Source organism: Carlito syrichta, unplaced genomic scaffold (genome assembly GCF_000164805.1).
Source record: "Carlito syrichta isolate Samal-C Ts95f unplaced genomic scaffold, Tarsius_syrichta-2.0.1 Scaffold153593, whole genome shotgun sequence".
In the NCBI taxonomy this organism is placed as follows: domain Eukaryota; kingdom Metazoa; phylum Chordata; class Mammalia; order Primates; family Tarsiidae; genus Carlito; species Carlito syrichta.
Window position 1 is genome coordinate 181942 of NW_007097689.1, and position 19214 is coordinate 201155.

General features: G+C 51.6%; 1 protein-coding gene and 1 long non-coding RNA gene across 8 annotated transcripts in view; one reads left to right on the top strand and one right to left on the bottom strand.

The window, feature by feature from the left end:
* SH2B1 (SH2B adaptor protein 1) overlaps nucleotides 1-18546 on the top strand; it is a 21702-nt gene extending 3156 nt beyond the window's left edge. Inside the window, exons 1-10 of one of the 7 annotated variants that reach the window (XM_008050698.2) lie at nucleotides 9504-9692; nucleotides 11982-13009; nucleotides 13296-13397; nucleotides 13966-14057; nucleotides 14170-14345; nucleotides 16125-16328; nucleotides 16523-16734; nucleotides 16854-17078; nucleotides 17481-17580; nucleotides 17757-18546. In XM_008050698.2, the coding sequence (XP_008048889.1) occupies nucleotides 12071-13009; nucleotides 13296-13397; nucleotides 13966-14057; nucleotides 14170-14345; nucleotides 16125-16328; nucleotides 16523-16734; nucleotides 16854-17078; nucleotides 17481-17580; nucleotides 17757-17758 (2052 nt within the window). In that variant the 5' untranslated portion in view covers nucleotides 9504-9692; nucleotides 11982-12070 and the 3' untranslated portion in view covers nucleotides 17759-18546. The other 6 variants (XM_008050701.2, XM_008050700.2, XM_008050699.2 and 3 more) reach the window with 6 other exon arrangements.
* The window catches only part of LOC103252090, a 4875-nt gene continuing 4172 nt past the window's right edge, over nucleotides 18512-19214 (bottom strand). Inside the window, exon 2 of the long non-coding RNA XR_002481501.1 lies at nucleotides 18512-18856. This is a non-coding gene — a long non-coding RNA (uncharacterized LOC103252090). The remainder of the gene's footprint in view (nucleotides 18857-19214) is intronic.

The following is a 19214-nucleotide window of genomic DNA, read 5'->3' on the forward strand; positions in this document are numbered from 1 at the left end:
GGAAAAAAAAAAAAAAAAAAAAAAGATGTGGTGGCACACACCTTTAGTCCTAGCCACTTGGAAGACTGAGGTGGGGATCACTTGAACCCAGGAGTTTGAGACCAGCCTGGGCCACACAGTAAGACACCATCTGAAAAAAAAAAGGAGACATTGAAGAGATGGACCTTCTTCTGATTCCAGGTGGGAAACTTGGAACTTTTGTACCCATCCTGCTCCCAGTTCAATCTGAGGCGAAAACCCAGAGAAAGGCAAAGTGAAGAGTATCTTAAAGGACTGCACTCCCAGTGGTGTGAGATGATCAATATCCTTATTGCTTAAATGAGACTGTCAGGGCTGTCTGCTATTTGTAGTCAAATACATTATAAGATATACTGTTCTCTTTCAGCACTTGGTACCAAGACATGTTTTCGGTTTTACCTGTCTGAGACTGTAATTGAGTGACTGAGTAGGGCCAGGACTGGGCTTCATTTATTTCTATCTGTATCCCGTGTGCCTGGCCAAGGCAGATCTCTGTGAATGTTTCCACTTGAACTATTAATAGGCCTTTCAAACTGAAAGGGCCAGCACTGTGGCGCTGCAGACGTAACATATCCACCACAGGACTCTTCCTTTTCTCCCACTTGCTGCTAATACAGCTGGATATGGCTCCACTGTTCTCCCTTCTCCTCACTTCCCACCTAACCCATTGCCTAGTCCCCCTAGTTCTGCTTCCAGACTGTATCCTGAGTGTGACCACTTCTCACTGTCTCCACTGTCAGCACTGTGGTTCAGTCTGGAATCGTCTCGTGTAGGGTACCTCAGAAAGCTCTCCATTGGGTCTCCCGCCATCTGTTCTTATTCCCAGCCCCTGTCAAATCTCTTCTCTATGCAGCAGCCATATCAGTCTTTACAATATGAGTAAGAAGTGAATCCTAGGTTGGGCGCAGTGACTCAAGCCTATAAAACTCCAGCACTTTGGGAGCCCGAGGTGAGAGGAATGCCTGAGCACACAGGTTCGACACCAGCCTGGGCAACTTGGCAAGACCTCATCTCTACAATAAATCCAAAAAATCAGCTGGGCGTAGTAGAGAGCTGCTGTAGTTCAGGCTACTTGGAAGGCTGAGGTGAGAGGATTGCCTGAGCCCAGCAGGTCAAGGCTGTGGTGGCCGTGAGCATGCTACTGCACTCCAGCCTGGGCAACAGAATGAGACTCCAACTCAAAAAAAAAAAAGAAGTAAATCCATCCTCAGTGACTCCTCATCACACACAGAATAAAATCCAAACTCATACGTTAAATGGGTGATTTGTATCTCAGTGGTGGTAGGTGAATTCTATCTCAATAAAGTTATTTTTTTTTTAAATCCACACTCTTCCTTGTGGCCCACAGGCCTGCATGCTGCCCCTGCCTACCTCTTTGAACCCATCTAGCATGATTTCCGTTTCTCTCACTCACCCCCAGCTACACCACCAATCCTTCTGTTTTGCAAACATCCTTGGTTTCTACCTCAGGATCTTGGCAGATGTTCTTCCATATCCCTGGAGCACTCTTCCCTGCAGCTTTCCCCATGGCTTTGTTCCTTCTCAACATTCAGGTCCCACCTCAGATGTCACCTCTTCTATTTAAAGTAGCCCCCATGTCACCCTCTTTTGTCTTTGATTTTCTTTATAGCACCTAAATATCCAAAAGTGTTAGTTTGCTTGTTTTTGTTTTCCTGTCTCCCCAGCTCAAAACAGTAAGTATTTATTTTTTTATACTACAAATACCTAACAGGTGAATAAATATTAGTTGAAGGAATTATTTGTTGAATCATTTCAGTTGAACTTTTGTGTTGGGCTTATTAAGTTCCTTAATATTTTCAGTGGAAAGCAAATTTTGTATTGACATTCACTTTATGAATAAAGATGAGTTGCTAACTTTTGGGGCCTCTGTTTTATTATCTGTAAATTGGGTAGAGGTTAAACTATATGAACTCTAAGATTTCTTATAGCTCTAAAACTTCTAAAAGTTGTAATCCCAACACTTTGAGAAACCGAGGAAGGAGGATTGCTTGAGCCCACGAGTTCAAGACCAGCCTGGGCAACATAGGGAGACCTTGTCTGTACAAAAGAATGTTTTAATTAGCTGGGTGTGGTGGCATGTTCCTGTGATCCCAGCTACTCAGGAGGCTGAGATGGGAGGGATTGCTGGACCCAGGACTTTGAGGATACATTCAGCTGTAATCATGCCACTGCACTCCAGCCTGGGTAACAGAACATGACCCTGTCTAAAAAGGAGGAAGGTCTAGTGTAATTGAAATGACTACTGGGCTGGCCAAGAACTTAGTGGCAGATTGAGGACTAGGTCCCAGAGTTTTGTCCTCAGTGCTAGTCAACAAACCCTTATTGGAAGCTCAAGGACATCCTTCACTCTTTTCCCTACCAGCCAACCTGACACTGCCTCAGAAGTCTCTCTGGATAATCAGCCAGGCGTGGTAGCGCGCGCCTGTAATTCTTGCTACTCAGAAGGCTGAGGCGGAAAGACCCCAGTGGGTCGAGGCTGCGGGAGCGGCCACTGCACTCCAGTCTGGGTGACGGAGTGAAACTCCAACTCAAAAAAAAAAAAAAATTCTCTCTGGATATACCCCTTGGCACCAACCACACTGGACGGCCCAGCCAGGCTGGCATCAACCTCTTGGACTACTGTACCAACTCCCTCTCTGCCTCCTGGTGTCGTCCCCCCCCCCCACAAACAAACACTTGCATACCTAGCCCCAGGTGCTCTTCCAAACACAGAGTTCTGACCATACCCATGTCACTTTAATGTAACTGGAGACATCCCAGTTGGAAACACTTCGTGAACGTCACACAAAAGCTACTAAAAGGCACTTGGGAGGTGGTTTAGGTGGACCAGCCATCAATAGCTTCCTTTGCCCCCTCACGTTCAATCATTCGCAAGAATGACTCACAGAATGCAGGAAAGTGCTACCCTTGGGATTATTCTAAAGTTTTATTCTAAAGAATACAAATCAGGACCAGGTGACTGAAAAAAGGCAAATTCCGGAAGGATCCAAACACAGAGCTCTGGTGCCCTCTCCCTGTGGATTCAGGGCACATCACCCTCCTGGCACATCACTGCATTTGCTGACCAGGACACCCATTGAACTTCAGTGTCCAGAGTTCTTTCTGGAGTTTCATTACTTAGGCATGATTGACTAATCACAACCAACCATGTGATTGAGCTCAGTCTCCAGGAGGTTGAGCTGGCTCAAAATCCCAACCCTTTAATCACAAGCTTGGTCTTTCTGGTGACCAGCCACATCCTGAAACTATCTAGGGGCCTTCCATGAGTCTCATTAGCAAAAACTCAGGTGATACTTAAGGGACTCAAGAATAACACACATTTCTGTTACTCAGGACACTCCAAGTGTTTTAGAAGGTCTGTGCCAAGCATCCGGGAAAAAGACCTGGCAAATTCCTTATTGCACAACAGATGACCCAGGCTGAGCTGATGAGATTCAACTCTTTCGCTTGCTGGAACTATTAGGAAAGCTATGTTCTTTTTCTGCCAGGGTTGTTAAACTGAAGCCTCATGCTGAGGGTGGCCATCTTGTTATCTCTGAGGGGACAACCTGCCTGAGAATGAAGACATTCCAGGGAAAAACAGCTAAAACAGACTGAGAACAAGTCCAAATTGACATTGTTTGAGCCTCTGGCTCCAGCCATGCCTGAAGTCATTTTACCTGTGAATTTTCAATTCTTTGAACCAATAAATTCCCACATCTGAAATGGGACCTGAATGTTGATAAGGAGCTAGATTAAATTGGAGTTTCTATTACTTGTAGTTGTAAGCGTCTTGAGAATTACATCCACTGATCCTCAGGAAGAAGTGATTTGAGGTCTCATTGTCACCCAGGCTGGAGTGCAGTGGCATGATCACAGCTCACGGCAGCCTCAGCCTCCCAAGTAGCTGGGATTACAGGCATGCCACTGCAGCTGGCCTCTTTCTTTCTTTCTTTCTTTCTTTCTTTCTTTCTTTCTTTCTTTCTTTCTTTCTTTCTTTTCTTTCTTTCTTTCTTTTTCTTCCTTCCTTCCTTCCTTCCTTCCTTCTTTCTTTCTTTCTTTCTTTTGATCTTGCTCTATCTAGGCTCAAGTGCAGTGGAATGATCGATAGATGACTCTTGGTTCAAGTAATCCTCCCACCTCAGCCTCCTGGTAGCTGGCACTACAGGTGTGGACTACTACACTCGGCTAATCTTTTTTTTTTTTTTAATTTAAGAGGGTCTTAGCTGGGCTCGGTGGCTCAGCCTGTAATCCCACGTCTTGGGAGGCTGAGGTGAGTGGATTGCCTGAGCCCGCTGGTTCGAGACCCACCTGGGCAACTTGGCGAGACCTCATCTCTACAATAAATCAAAAAATCAGCTGGCCGTGGTAGCGCACGCCTGTCGTTCCAGCTACTTGGAAGGCTGAGGCGGAAGGATCGCCGGAGCCCAGCAGGTCGAGGCTGCAGTGGCTGGGAGCGTGCCACTGCCCTCTAGCCTGGGCAACAGAAAAAAAAAGAAGAGGGTCTTGCTATATTGCCCAGACTGGTCTAGAATTCCTGTTCTGGCCACAAGCCATCCTCCTGCCTCAGCCTCCCATCCCCTTCATATTAATAGCTTGGCTTAACCTGGGCCCTGAATACCATCCTCTACCCAACTTCCCCACAACCTCACTTCTTCAATGGCCATCCTCTTTACTGGCTCCTTTTCCCTTAGACTTCCTACATAATCAGGTCTCCCTCAGGATATAGACAAGTGATTCATGCCTGGAATCTCAGCACTTTGGAAGGCCAATGTGGGAGGACTGCTTGAGCCCTGGAGCTCAAGACCAGCTTAGATGAAATAGCAGTACCCCATCACTACAAAAAAAAAAAATCGAAAAATTAGTCAGGCATGATGGCACACACCTGTAGTCCCAACTACTCAGAAGACTAAGGCAGAAGGATTACTTAAACCCAGGAGGTCAAGGCTGTGGTGAGCCCTGATCATACCACTGCACGCCACCCTGGACTACAGTGAGACTCCAACTCAACAACAACAAAAACAAACAAAAAGGAAACCTTTCCGTCTTCTCAAACGGCAAGTTTCCATCTCTCTTTCCTTTCAGCCAAACTCTAGAACAGCTGTCCACATTCCTCCTCCCACTTCTTTACCTTCCATGCACTTCTCAAACCACTACCATTTGGCTTCACTACCATCACTTTCCTGAAATTACTTTCACCAAGATTTCTCAGCAATCGTAGTTACCGGTGTCTTCTGAAGGAAACAATGGCAATGTCCAGCCTTGATCTTTGTGGATCCTTTTGTCATTTGTGTATGTGTCAGTGCATTTCCCCCAGCACACACATCCTATACTCCCACGTTCCTTGGTGGGTGGCATGTAGTTTATCTTCCAACAGAACTTCCAGATTTTTAAAGGCATACTCTCAGGGTACTGGAAGGCTTTGCCTTGATGGAAGTGCCTGGGAACTGACATCTCCTGGGGGTAGGAGTCCTCCTTGGTCAATGGGTGAGGGATGTTAGTATATGAAAGGCCCAACTCCCTTGTTTCTAGACAAATCTGAGGTATGCTTACATCCTATGGGATCAAACTAAACTCTGCCTAACACTACTCACATGCTTTGCTTCCTCCCCTTCTCTCTATTGCTTCTCTCACACTCTTTCTGGTTTCTTCTGGTGGTACCTTCTTAACAAATCACTTGCACACGAATCCTCACCTCAGGTGTTTCTAAGAATCCTGACCCAAAACATTCTTTTTTTTTTTTTTTTAGTTGCAGTCTCACTGTCACAATCATTGCAGCCTCAACCTGCTGGGTTCAGGTGATCCTTCTGCCTCAACTTTCTAAGTAGCTGGAACCACAGGTGCCACCATGCCTGGCTAATTTTTTTGATTTATTGTAGAGATGAGGTCTTGCCAAGTTGCCCAGGCTGGTCTCAAACCCCTGGGCTCAGGCAGTCCTCTTGCTGCTGCCTCCCAAAGTGCTGGGATTACAGGCATGAGCCACCACACCTGGCTAAACAGTTTTTGAACTTGTCAATTTTGATGCCTTTTAGTGCTTCTTCTTAAGTTGGAGTCTCACTCTGTTGCCCAGGCTGGAGTGCAATGGCACGCTCATGGCCACCCCAGTGTCAACCTGCTGTGCTCCGGCGATCCTTCCCACCTCAGCCTTCCAAGTAGCCAGAACTACAGGCAGATGCAACCATGCCCAGCTAATTTTTTATTTTAGGGTTGAGATGAGGTCTCACCAAGTTGCCCAGGCTGGTCTTGAATCCCTGGGCTCAGGCAGTCCTCTTGCTGCCACCTCCCAAAGTGCTGGGATGACAGGCATGAGCCACTGCACCCAGCTCATCTCAGCTCTTTCTACTTCTCTTTCTTTGCCTACCTGTTAAATGTTGATTGTTCCTCAGAACTAGGCCCTAAACCCTCTTCTTTCCACATGCAAAGGGGTACCTCAAAAAACATGGGATTTATTTATAAACAATTGTGTCTTCATTCTTACATGTTTAAACTTTAGTTGCCTTGAAAGTACTCTCTGCTTGATGCAATACACTTATTTTTTTACTATTGCTCTAGACATTTTTTTGTTTTGTTTTGTTTCTTGCAGGAGTCTCACTCTGTTGCTCAGGCTGGAGTGCAGTGGCATACTCACAGTCACCGCAGCCTCAACCTGTTGGGCTCAGGCGATCCTTCCATCTCATCTTTCCAAGTAGCTGGAACCACAGGTGTATGCCACCATGTCTGGCTAATTCTTTCGATTTATTGCAGGGATGAGGTCTCGCCAAGTTGCCCAGGCTGGTCTGGAACCCCTGGACTCAGGCAATCCTCACCTCTGCCTCCCAAAATGCTGGGATTACAGGCTGGAGCCACCATGCCCAGAAAAAACCATCAACTTTAGTGAGATTGCCCAGGTAATATATGTTGGGGAACCCTTCCAAAAATGGAATTATTTTATGGTGAGCAGACCTCATGTAATACAGGATTCCCCACTAGGTATGTGTTCTAGGAGCCCATTGGCATCAGTGTTCAAGCTAGTGTTGTGAAAGGCTGTGTTCAGCTTCAGTGAATTTTTTTTGGAGATTCTTTCAACGCATTTGCCCTTTTCATGATGTGTGATTTCTGAGCACTGAGTGTTCAACAGTGCTCTACCCTATCACCTGATCTTGCCCCAGGTGACTTTTTTTTTTGTTTCCCTGGATGAAAAAGTCCTCAAAGGGAAATATTTTGCTGATGTGGAAGAGGGGAAACAAAAAACAGCAGAAGCACTAGGCCTGACTTGGTGGCTCAGCCTGTAATCCCAGCACTTTGTGAAGCTGAGGCAAGTGGATTGTCTGAGCCTGCGGGTTCAAGACCAGCCTGGGCAACTTGGTGAGACCTTGACTCTACAATAAATTTTTTTTTTAAATTAGCCAGGCATGGTAGCGCGTGCCTGTAGTTCCGGCTACTTGGAAGGCTGAGGCGGAAGGATCACCAGAGCCCAGCAGCTTGACACTGGGGTGGTCATGAGCAACAGTCCAGGCGACAGAGGGGGACTACAACTCAAATAAAAAAAAGAAAAAAAGCACTAAAAGGCATCAAAATTGACGAGTTCAAAAACTGTTTAGCCACGTTTTACCACTGCTCTAGACATTTTTTGTTGTTTTGTTTTGTTTCTTGCAGGAGTCTCAATAAATCAAAAAATTAGCCGGGTGTGGTGGCGCATGCCCGTGGTTCCAGCTACTTAGAAGGCTGAGGCAGAAGGATCACTTGAGCCCAGCAGGTCGAGGCTGCAGTAGGAGTGAGTGTGCCATTGCACTCCAGCTTGGGCAACAGAGTGAGACTTCAATTAAAAAAAAAAAAAAAAGTTGACAGTTTCAACCACTACTCATGGCTGCCCGCCACCAAACTGCTTTGTGCAGCTCACACTACTAATTCATCTCTGCTGGCCAGCTCCACCTAGTTGTCCAAGGACACCTGTGCTGTGTAGCCACTAGCCACATGTGTCTATTAAGCCCTTCACATTAATTAAAACTTAGTTCTTTAGTCATGCTGGCCCACATCTGAAGTGCTTAATAGCCATATGTGGCTAATGCAGAACATTTCAGTCATCACAGAAAATTTTACTGGACAGCTTAGACACACTTCCAAGTCTAACTCATCATCGCCAGCCCCTTGCCTTTCTGTATTTCTTCAACTGTCTTTCTCTCCCAGACAATGATTGGCCAAGTACAGTGAAAGGGTGTGTAAGAGTATAGGGGCTGGGGGTGGTGTAGACCACAGGAGTAGGGTTCTTTTCACTGACATCTTCCTCTGAACTGGGAAGAGGGATGAACAAAGCTGGTGAAGACCTTAACAGAGGCCATTCCCGAGGTGATGTTAGTTTGGTTAGCGCTGGGGGACTAAGACTGGCTAGGTCAGAACCAGCCCTTCCATCACCAAGTTTTTCTAATTCCATCTGGCAGCCTCAGCCTTGAACAAACATTCCTACATAAGTCAGGGTATTTACCTATCTCTGTCTCTTGGATTACTTGTATCTGTGTTTCAGGACGGGCACTTGATCCAATCAACTAGTGAGTTCTGGAAATTATGTTGTGAATCTCAAAAAAGAGGCATGCTCCTTCTACTAGAGTTGCCAAGCTACTAAGACTTAAATTTGGAGCTATGGAAAGCCGTCTTGTCACAAAGAAGGGGCAGTTTGCTTGAGAGTGAAGGCAAGTGCATAGGGAAAGCAGAATCAGAGATGGGAACCGCGGGTTCCTGATATCTCTTGGCCCCTTCATTCCGCTGTCTGGAAAAAATTTGATCCACTGTGGACTTTTCAATTACTCGGGCCTCTGATTCCCTTATTGTTTAGGCTAGCTGGAGCTGGGTCTGTGAGAAACTGGATTGATAGAGGATCTCACTGTGTTCAAGAATTCCACTAACCCTCTATACCTTAATTGTTCTCAATTTCTATAACTGGCCTTTATTTGTCTCGAGTTCCAGGCTGCGTCTCCACCTACTTCCTTATGCCCCACACGCACGTCCAAAACTGGCTTCATTACTTTGCCCCCCATCTGTATTTCCCGTCTCGGAGAGGGGACTTCGACCGCCTGCCTCTTTCCTCAGAGAAACCAAGGTCGTTAAGTTCAGGCTCCGCCTCCCCGCGGCGCCTCCCAAGGTCACCCGCTTTTTCCCTCGCCCAGCTCCTTGGGGGCGGTGTCCGCGTTCCCTTCAGCGGCTGGGCCAGGCGCTCTAGGATACAGCGAACGCTTCAAAAAGCCTCATCATCTCTCTGGTTTCCGGTACTTGGCGACTACTCTAGCCCTCAGCAGGGCCCCGGGACTCTATCCCCTGAGGTGGCTCTCCTATGGCTGACATTTCCCTTTGTCCCGAATTTCCTCCGGGAGGACACCCTGATGGGATCCAATCCCTTTCCACGGCTGTGTCTGTGGTCCCATTAGGTACTACCGGAGACGTCACTGACGTCCTATGATACTGCCACGGTCTGTAGTCGAGAAGTCCGCGCAGAGTAGGAGGATGGCGGAAGTAAGTATAAAGGTGCCCTTCCCTCTCGCCGCTCTTCTCTATGGTCGCTTCCTTTGGCGACGGGAAAAGGGGTCCCAGCGCCTGCGCAGAACCGGGCTGGGTGCTCGTCGCGGAGTGGTGGTGGGGGGGGGCGCAGGGAGCGGGAGCTGCCGCCGCCGCCGCCGGAGCTAACCGCGGGGACCGAGATGCAGGTGGGACCGGAACCGGAACCCCCCTCTTCAAGTGTCTCGTCCCTCTCCGCGACCCGGCCCCGGCGCCCGAGGGGAGCCGTGGGTGGGGGTGGGCGTGGAAGGTCGGGGGCAGGAGGGGCGCTTGGCCCCCTGGAGAGTGCAGCAGACAGGGCTGGTCCCGCGGAGGCTGCGGCCCCGGGGAATGGGCGGGTGGGGGGTGTCCAGGGGGTCGGTTCGGAGTGGATTGACTACTGGGCCCGGAGGGTCCGAGCCAGGAGCGGAGCCTGCACCCTCCACCACCCGCCCTTCGGGAAATATCAGAACTGAGCCAAGAGGCAGGTGCATCGGGAAAATGTGTCTGAGTCCTGCTTGGCAGAAGAGAAACTGAGTCACCAGCTCAGGAACCGCAGGGTCAGCGGGCCTGAAGGGGGCTGGGTCTGTCTATGGTGCAGAGGGTGGGTGGGCCAGTGTGAGCTGAGGTGGCCTCTGGCTGGAGATTGGTCTCTGCTGTGTCTGCACCTCTTGGCTCGGTTCCCTCGTGCTCCACGACTCCTGCATCTCCTGGCTGCTTCTTGTTGGTTTGGAGTTGTCCCTGTGGTTGGTGCCATCTAAGTGTGTAATGCCTAGGCCAAGGAGCAAGGGGAGGGATTGCTGACCTACAGCCTGCCTGTGGGTTTGAGCAGGAGTCTAAGGTCGCTGAGGATTTGAGGAGACTTTCCTGAACTGCCCTGGCTCCAGTCCTGGGCCCCGTCACCATCACCTTAGCATATAGCGTGGGGGAGGAGCACTAACAAAAGAACTTTGGGTTGTGAATTCCACACCCTGTTCTGCCACTTTCTAGTTGTAAAGTCTTGGAAAGGCTCTTCCTTTCTCTTAGAAAATCCAAACCATGATACTGTTCTCCTTATGAAGATAGTAATAATGGCAGGCATTTATTGTGTGCTTACTTTGTGTCAAGTACTGATATATTCCATTCCATTTAATTCTCCTGACAGATCTAGAGAGTAGGGATCATTAGCTCTGGTTAACGGGTAACAAAAACCAAGGCACAGAGAGAATATGGAATTTGTTCAGGATCACACAGCTAGTAGGTGGCCGAGCTAGGGTTTCATCCCTAGTCTGACTCCAGAATCCATGGCCTCAACCAGCAGGCTAACCAGCCTTTAGGGCATACTCCCCAGTGAGAGAAGAGGGAGGTGAGAAATCCTAGTGCCCTAGCTCCCTGGGCTGTTTTATTTATATTGTGGCCAGACCCAACCCACGGTCTCTCCTCTGGTGCCAATGCCTCTGGGCCCCAGACTGAAGGGGCACCAAAGAAATAGGCTGTAGTCTTTCCAAGTTTCCTTCACACCATGCCTGGGTGCTGGACTCTGGGGTCAGCTTTCAAGACAGTTGCTGTTTCAATCCATCCGTCCTCCTTAATGACTAGCCTCCCTCTGAAGAGCTGGACCATAAGGTGCATGAGGCAGAGTCTCCAAGCTCTATAGTCCCAGTCCCCCTCTGACTGAGCTGGGATGGTCTAGCTGGTCCCAGGGGACAAAGACTGCATGGGGAAAACAGTAGACTTGGAGTTCTGAAACTTTTCTGAGCTTCGATCTCCTCATCTATTAGAGAGGTTATTAAAACCTCTTACAGGGAAAGGTAAGATGACCACATGGACAGCTCTAGAATGGCACATGGGAATGTGTAATAAATATTGGAGGGCCCAGCCGGGCTTGGTGGCTCAGCCTGTAATCCCGCGCCTTTGGGAGGCTGATGTGAGTGGATTGCCTGAGCCCGTGGGTTCGAGACCCGCCTGGGCAGGCGAGACCTCATCTCTACAATAAATAAAAAAAATTAGCCGGGCGTGGTAGCGCGCGCCTGTAATTCCGGCTACTCGGAAGGCTGAGGCGGAAGGATCGCCGGCGCCCAGCAGGTCGAGGCCGCAGTGGCTGGGAGCGGCCACGGCACTCCAGTCTGGGTGACAGAGTGAGACTCCAACTCAAAAAAAAAAAATTGGAGGGCCCATCTTAGAGAAGGGAGGTGATCTGGAAAAACAGTTTTTGGAGGAAGGTACCCTCAGCCCTCTGCCCTCCTGGATCCAAAGCCAGGGAGAGTGGTCGCGAAGGCAGGAGGATTGATGCAGGCTAGACACTGGAGGGCGAGTTGACTGGGCTTTGTGGGGTGTGGGGATCTGGGAGAGGGAACGGAGGTGTTGGGCTCTCTGAGGAATCTTAACCAGAGTAGGGAGTCTCTGGCTTGGGTGGGACTCTTCCCCCAGTCCCGCCTCAGCAGTGACCCCATGTGTGTGCCTCTCTCTTCCTTCTGCAGCTGCTGCCGCTCACCCCGTGTCTTCTGGCCGCTTCCCTCTTTGCTGCCCCTCCCCTTAGGCTCCCCCTCTCCACCTCCTGGGGACCATCATGAATGGTGCCCCTTCCCCAGAGGATGGGGCTTCCCCCTCCCCTCCCCCGCTACCTCCACCCCCTCCTCCTAGTTGGCGGGAGTTCTGTGAGTCCCATGCCCGGGCTGCTGCCCTGGATTTTGCCCGCCGTTTTCGCCTCTACCTGGCCTCCCACCCCCAATATGCAGGGCCCGGGGCTGAGGCCGCCTTCTCCCGCCGTTTTGCCGAGCTCTTCCTGCAGCACTTTGAAGCTGAGGTGGCCCGGGCCTCTGGCTCCCTCTCACCACCCATCCTGGCTCCCCTGAGTCCTGGTGCGGAAATCTCGCCACATGATCTGTCCCTTGAGAGCTGCAGGGTGGGCGGGCCCCTGGCTGTGCTGGGCCCTTCTAGATCATCTGAGGACCTGGCCGGCCCCCTCCCTTCCTCAGTCTCTTCCTCTTCTACGACCTCCTCGAAGCCGAAGCTAAAGAAACGCTTCTCCTTGCGCTCAGTGGGTCGCTCCGTCCGAGGCTCAGTCCGTGGCATCCTGCAGTGGCGGGGAGCCGTTGACCCTCCCTCTCCAGCTGGGCCCCTGGAGACCTCGTCAGGCCCCCCAGTCTTAGGTGGAAACAGCAACTCCAACTCTTCTGGTGGGGCAGGGACCATTGGTAGGGGACTGGTTAGTGATGGACCGTCCCCTGGGGAGAGATGGACTCACCGTTTTGAGAGGCTGAGACTCAGTCGGGGAGGGGGGACCTTGAAGGATGGAGCAGGGATGGTGCAGAGGGAAGAGCTGCTGAGTTTCATGGGGGCTGAAGAGGCAGCCCCTGACCCAGCTGCGATGGGCCGGGGAGGAGGGTCAGCTGGGCCTACCTCAGGGGGCGGAGCGCAGCCTCAGTGGCAGAAGTGTCGCCTACTGCTTCGGAGTGAAGGAGAAGGAGGAGGAGGAAGTCGTCTGGAGTTCTTTGTACCACCCAAGGTGAGGCCCAGAGGAGGGCGGGTGACTGGGAACGAGTGGTAGAGCAGCCAGAATGGTAACTCAGCTCTGCAGATAAGTCATGGGTTTACCAGCCCACATACACAGCATCACTTTTTAACAAAGCTGACTCCTGGCTCTGTGTTAGTACCTGTGGGCAGAACTGAGAAAGCAGTGTTACTTAGTCTAACTCCCCTGGGATGCAGAAGGAAACATGAATGTCTGGAGGGAAGGGAAAGGTGGTATCTACACACCAAAAACCTGGATCTTGTTCTCTCTCTCAACCTAGGCATCTCGCCCCCGACTCAGCATTCCTTGCTCTGCTATCACGGATGTCCGGACAACCACAGCCCTGGAGATGCCTGACCGGGAGAACACATTTGTGGTTAAGGTAGGAGCTCTGAGCTCCCCACCCCCTTGGAGAGTTGTGTAGAGGAGAAAGTTCAAAGCACATTTCAGCAAGTCACACTGACAGGAGGCATGTATATGTCCAGTGCCTTGAGAGTGTCTCCCTGGGGTAGCTTTTTTGGGAGAGGAGTAAAGAGGGAGACATTCTTGTTCTCAGAAACTGCCTCCACTCCACAGGGAGTTTAAATGCTTTTTTTTTCTTTTTTGAGCTGGCTTCTCACTCCATTGCCCAGGATGGAGTGCAGTGGCATGCTCACGGCCACCCCGGTGTCAATCTGCTGGGCTCCGGCGATCCTTCTGCCTCAGCCTTCCAAGCAGCCGGAACTACAGGCATACGCTACCGTGCCCAGCTAATTTTTTATTTATTGTAGAGATGAGGTTTCACCAAGTTGCCTAGGCTAGTCTCAAACCCGCAGGCTCAGACAATCCACTTGCCTCGGCCTTCCAAAGTGCTGGGATTACAGACTGAGGAACCTACATGTCTTGTTGCAGGGTGGATTTAGCTTCCTCCCTGACCCTTGCCCTGACTGAGACCCTTCTCTTGTCTCTAGGTGGAAGGCCCCTCAGAGTATATTCTGGAGACAGCTGATGCTCAACATGTGAAGGCTTGGGTGTCTGACATCCAAGAATGCCTGAGCCCAGGGTGAGGAGCCTGACTTCTGTCCCTGAGGGGACCTGGGGGTGGAGGGTAGGGAGCAGCCTTGCGCCTCTCACATGGTGACTTTCCTCCCAGCACCTTTTCCATGTCTCTGCAGACCCTGCCCTGCTACCAGTCCCCGCCCCATGACCCTCCCTCTGGCCCCTGGGACCTCATTCCTTACAAGAGAGAACACAGACAGCCTGGAGCTGTCCTGCCTGAATCACTCAGAGAGTCTGCCCAGCCAGGATCTGCTGCTGGGACCCAGCGAGAGCAATGACCGCCTGTCCCAGGGTAAGGGTAGAGCCTTAGAGAGCTGTGAGCCTCAGAACCTGCCATGTGAGACCCCATGCCCCCTCCCCAGACTTAGCTGCACATCCCAATCTGTTCCCCAGCTTCCCTCCCCACAGTCCACCATACGTTTGTCTTTTGTCCCTGGACGTGCCAAGTGCTCTCAAGTCACAGTTTAGAACCATCACTGTGATCACCCCATACAGACCCCAAGCAAACTCCTATCCAGCCTTCACCCAACCTTACCATTTTTTCCATAAGTCTCCTGCAGGCTGCCACTCTGACTAGAGATAATGGTTCTCTTCTCCAAGCTTCCAGAACACTGTAGAAATCTTTGTTTTGCCTCACTCTGTGTCTCTATGCATATTTCAGTGGCACCACGTTTTCTTTTTGGTCCTTTTTTGTACTTTTTGGTCTGGCCAAACACACATACCCACATACATACACAAAGGCTTATGTCACCTGGTCCCACCTCGCCTTTCCAGACTCGGCTTCCACTGGACCTTCCGTTCTGAGTTTTAGCAGCACAGTGCCTACCCAGCTTGTATTCAGTGAATGAACAAACGACAACTAGAATCTTAGCGCCAGAGCTAGAATGGACCATACAAGTCATCAGATCTCAGGCAGCCAAGACCAGGGAGAGGAAGTGGCTTTTCTGAGAGTCACCAGCAGAGACAGGGCTGCACCAGTGTGATTCCTGAGTCACTGTTCTCTGTGTTCCACTTATGCCTGTCTTCTGAGCACCAGCGACCTATGACATTCATGTAGCCTCAGGCCTGCCACTTGACAGACATTGAGGAAGGCCCTAGTACATACCTGTCCCTGTACTGTGTCCTGGGGCAGGATGGGGAAACTCAGAGATGCCTGAGATGAGCTCCTTGCCCTCCATGGGCTCCCAGTCTTGCTAGGTTGACATCACTCCCTATAAAAAGCAGGTCCCCAAACGGAGAGTCTATGCTTAGTGTCCCCTGAGCAGCACAAGCAGGAAGCGCCTTGGGAGCTCAGAGGAGGAAGAGAACAGGGGAAGGTGGAAGAGACAGGGACTACTACGCAGAGGAGGTGAGAGAAAAGAACACGGCTTGAAGGAGGTGAATGGTGAGAGCAGAGGTCTGAGGTGGGAGGGCCCAGGAATGTGGGCAAGTTGGATGGAGGAATTGGGCTACAGTAGAGGATATGTGAATATGAGTAAAGTAGAGATCAAGTTGGTGTAGGTCGGGGGGATTAATAGGAGGAGGATCTTGATGTCTCTCAGAGTTGGGGGTTTTGTCCTGTGGTCCAAAAAAGGACTCCTTTTTAATGACAAAATACTGGAGGCAGCTGGGCATCATGGTTCTTGCCTTTAATCCCAGTGCTTTGGGAGGCTGAGGTGGGAGACTCGCTTGAGGCCAGGAGTTGGAGACCAGCCTGAGCAACATGGTGAGACCCTGTCTCTAAAACAACAACAACAATATATATCTGTTACACTTATACGTATATATATTTAAGGCATTCTACCTCTCACCTCTGGAACAATCTTTCAGCTGATTCAGAAAAGATAGAAGCACGTTTGGATTCTGGGACCTCCTTGTAGTAAGTGCAGTCCTTCAGCAGTGCAGGAAGCATAAGTTAGGAGCCATTGGTAAAATCTCTTGGCGTCACCACCTGTAGAGGTGTCCGGCATTTTGGCCAGCTGCTCTGCCAGTGCACATGGGGTAGATTTCTGGTGAGGAATGGGCCCAGGACCAGTGTTTCGGAAGTGGAGCTTCTTGAGTATTTAACTCTGCTCTCCCCGCTTTTTCCCAGGTGCTTATGGGGGCCTCTCAGACCGCCCCTCGGCATCCATCTCCCCCAGTTCAGCCTCCATCGCAGCCTCCCATTTTGACTCAATGGAACTGCTTCCCCCAGAGTTGCCCCCCCGCATTCCCATTGAGGAGGGACCCCCGGCAGGGACAGTTCATCCCCTCTCGGCCCCCTACCCACCCCTGGACACTCCGGAAACAGCCACAGGTACCAGAGGTGTGAGTGTGTGTGTGTCTCCTCCCCCCGCAAAGTGCCTGTCCTGGAATCCTGAGGGATCTGACCGAGGGGAGAGAGATGACCCGGAGGGGAGGAGGCGCCTCCGGGGAGAGCAAGGCTTTGTTCTCCTAGGATCGAGGAGGCCTCCCTGACACCCTGGTTTCCTCCCTCTCTCCTTCCTGAAGGGTCATTCCTGTTCCAGGGGGAGTCAGAGGGAGGTGAGGGGGACCAGCCCCTCTCAGGATATCCTTGGTTCCATGGCATGCTCTCTCGACTCAAGGCTGCTCAGTTAGTGCTGACAGGAGGCACCAGCTCCCACGGTGTGTTCCTGGTACGTCAGAGTGAAACAAGGCGGGGTGAATACGTCCTCACTTTTAACTTCCAGGGCAAGGCCAAGGTGAGTGAGCCCGTTCTGTACAGAGTTTGTGGGTGGAGTGGGGAAACACTCTAGGGGAGGAGGGTTTTGTAACTGGCAGGGGCTCAGGTCTTGCCTCACCTTGCTCATTCTGCCTTTAGCACCTGCGTTTGTCGCTGAACGAGGAGGGTCAGTGCCGGGTCCAGCACCTGTGGTTCCAGTCCATTTTCGATATGCTCGAGCATTTCCGGGTGCACCCCATCCCTCTGGAGTCTGGAGGCTCCAGTGATGTTGTCCTTGTCAGCTATGTCCCATCCTCCCAGCGACAGCAGGGTGAGCAGAGCAGGTCTGCAGGGGAGGAGGTGCCCGTGCACCCAAGAAGTGAGGTGTGTGTGCCAGAAAGACGGGGCGGGGGGCTGTGAGGAGAGGTTTTGCTTGGGAGAGCAGGGTAGAGAAGGTTCCTGTACGGGGGTTTGGAAGGGAAGGAAACACGCCGATAGGACACAGGAAGACAGGGCTCCTGGCTGGAGCCGGGGAGGCAGCTGAGAGTTGGGCTGGCGCATTCCCATTCCATCAGACTCCTCTGTTCCATTATCTGTGTGTCTCCCGGATCCATCCTCCCTGGCCTTGTCTTTGCCCTTTGTCACAGTCTTGCCTTGGGCCTGCCCTTCCTGGGGATGCTCAGTCTGATCCCCGTCCCTCCTCCCTTGATGTCTGATGTCCCTGTCTGATCTCTCCCTTTCCCCAACCCCACCGTCCCATCTGTCCCCACGTTGCCCCCCCCCCAGGCCGGGAGCAGGCCGGGAGCCATGCAGGGGTGTGCGAGGGAGATGGATGCTACCCCGATGCCTCCTCCACCCTCATGCCCTTCGGAGCGAGTGACTGTGTGTAAGTGTGGTCCTCCTCTCACCGCCGCCCATGATCCATCTTCCATGGAGGGGGGCTGCTCAGGAGACGGGATGGGGGAGATAGTCACGGCTCCTGGGGGGACGAGTGAAGGGGAGGCCGCTGCAAGAGCTTGCCTCCCTCCACAATCAGTCTGTTTTCTTGCCATTCCTATCCAGAATCGAACACCTCCCATGACCCACCCCAGCCCCCTGAACCCCCTTCGTGGACAGATCCCCCACATCCTGGGGCAGAAGAGGCGTCGGGGGCGCCAGAAGTGGCGGCAGCAACAGCCGCAGCAGCCAAAGAGAGGCAAGAGAAAGAGAAAGCGGGCAGTGGAGGGGTCCAGGAAGAGCTGGTCCCCGTGGTTGAGCTGGTCCCCATGGTTGAATTGGAAGAGGCCATAGCACCAGGCACGGAGATCCAGGGAAGCGCTGGATCTGGTGGGGACACTGGGGTGACCCCGATGGTGCAACTCCAGCAGTTACCACTAGGGGGCGACGGAGAAGAAGGGGGCCATCCCAGAGCTATTAATAATCAGTACTCCTTCGTGTGAGACACCTGACCCCACCTTTTTCCACTCTTTGCTCCCCAGCCCTGGATTTGAGAGATTGGGCTGGGTAGGGACATAGAGGAGAGGTAGAAATCCCCTCCCTCGTGGTTCCTGACCCTTGTTGGCCAAGGGCATATATGATGGTACAGGCAGCAGTTCAAGAGCCCTGTTAAACCCCCAGTTCATACACTACAGGTGCCCCTTCCCCTAGGTAGGGGACTTGGGCTCCATTACCTCCCTGAGGGGCTCTTACGGTCAGCCCCATCCTTGGGGGTCGCTTCCCCATTACCACCCCCGAGCCCAAGGAAGGGTGAGGGGGAAGGGCTGTCAGTTATATTAAGGTGGTTGTTGTTGTTGTTTTAAACAAAATGGAGAAGCATAAATAAATAAAAGGGTTTATCTCGGTTCCATCGTGATGACTGTGGCCTGTGTTTGCAGTGGGGACTGGGACAAGTGTGTCAGGAAGGCAGCTCACTCAGTGTTGTGAGCTCCAGAGCTGAGAGGCCAGAGTGTTGGCCCAGGCTGAATCTGTCGCTCTCCAGTCCTGTGCTTTTAGAGCCATCATTCTCTGTAGGCTGTCTTGATTGCTAAGCAGTAAGTGCAGAGCCAAATGGTGCTTCTTGGGGTTCCAGCCAGTTGTCTTAATGGGATAGGACAGCAGATGGCAGGATTGATGGTCTCCGAAGGCCCTTTCTGCTCTGAATTCTTGAGTTAAGGCTTCCTTCCCTAGGGAGAAAGCAGGCAGTGAGAGATGATGGGGGCAGGGGGGAGGGCACGGAGGCTGTGTTGGGAGGGGTTTAATGTGGCAGTCACAGAGTCTAGTAACGGGGGCCTGAGGGCAGGCTAACGGCCCCCCCTTTCTCGGAGCCAAATTGAAGGATGGATGACAAAGCATTGGCTTCAGTCTTGGCTTTGCCTCTCGCTGGCTATAACCTGGCAAGGTGTAGCCACTCTGGACCATAGAATCCTCATCTGTAAAAAGTTTCATCTAGCCGGGCTCCGTGGCTCAGCCTGTAATCCCGCACTTTGGGAGGCTGAGGTGAGTGGATTGCCTGAGTCCGCGGGTTTGTGACCCGCCTGGGCA